General features: G+C 29.9%; 1 protein-coding gene across 1 annotated transcript in view; it reads right to left on the bottom strand.

Moving 5' to 3' along the window:
• Positions 1 to 6: 6 nt before the first annotated feature.
• Positions 7 to 909, bottom strand: part of LOC105456806 — a gene marked incomplete at its 3' end in the record, with an annotated part of 20,986 nt that continues 20,083 nt past the window's right edge. The window contains exons 6-8 of the mRNA XM_011701119.1: positions 687 to 906; positions 222 to 572; positions 7 to 132 (exon numbers count right to left, since the gene is read on the bottom strand). Coding sequence (XP_011699421.1) covers positions 7 to 132; positions 222 to 572; positions 687 to 906 — 697 coding nt within the window. The remainder of the gene's footprint in view (positions 133 to 221; positions 573 to 686; positions 907 to 909) is intronic.

Genomic DNA, 909 nt, shown 5'->3' with positions numbered 1-909 from the left:
TAATACTTGAGAAAATATTCGTTTCTTTTCTGTTGAAAGAATCAAACAAATCGTCGAAAAACAACAATACGTTTGCTGTTGTTGCTGCACTAGATGATAAAACCATTTTCCCTTTCGAAGTATCAACAATACCTGTAATAGTAAATAACATGAAATTATTATGCCTGTTATATTTGTTTCAACTTTTATAAAAAAGTATTATTTTATTTCTCATTATTTACCTTTATTCCATGTTAGTATGACATTTATGAAATTTGCAACCGTATGACTGATAACTTGGGTTGCATATTTCACTCTCATTTTTGGAATAAGATTGTGTATGACATGTTTATCTATCAACTTTGGCATCTGACGTTTCTTCAAAAAAGAATATTTATCCATTTCATAAGCAGTAACAACATCGTTCCATGAAGCGACTTGTCTTTCCGATTCTTTTGCAAATTTATTTATAGCCAAATCTTTTGTTAGTAAATTATTACGTATACATTTCTGTAAATGCACATAATCGTAAAGAGGTACGATTTCTTTATTTGACACTATAAATGTATTTTCTGTAACAAAAACAACCTTATTTGCATATTTTATATAACACGTTATAAAAAATTATAAGAAACAAAATAAGTATTGTACTTAATAACAGTAATAAAAAATATTTGTTAAAGTTTACTTACTGGGATTCTTATGCTGTCTCAATCGTTGTTCATTCGTCTCTTTAATTAATATATTAATAGCGGCAATATTTGGCCCTCCTTGATCGCACACTGTTGCTACAGGTGAAAAGCCACATTTTTTAATTAAAATAATCAACCATTGTTTAATGCAGCGTACTAGCTGAACAGCATGTGTCGCGCTGTTGCAAAAACCATATCCAAGAGGCATGTGATTACCGGATGCGAGGCATCGAATATA

This window comes from Wasmannia auropunctata, unplaced genomic scaffold (genome assembly GCF_000956235.1).
Source record: "Wasmannia auropunctata unplaced genomic scaffold, wasmannia.A_1.0 LD335548.1, whole genome shotgun sequence".
In the NCBI taxonomy this organism is placed as follows: domain Eukaryota; kingdom Metazoa; phylum Arthropoda; class Insecta; order Hymenoptera; family Formicidae; genus Wasmannia; species Wasmannia auropunctata.
The sequence above is the reverse complement of the archived record's forward strand: the minus strand, read 5'-3'. Positions and strand labels throughout refer to the sequence as shown.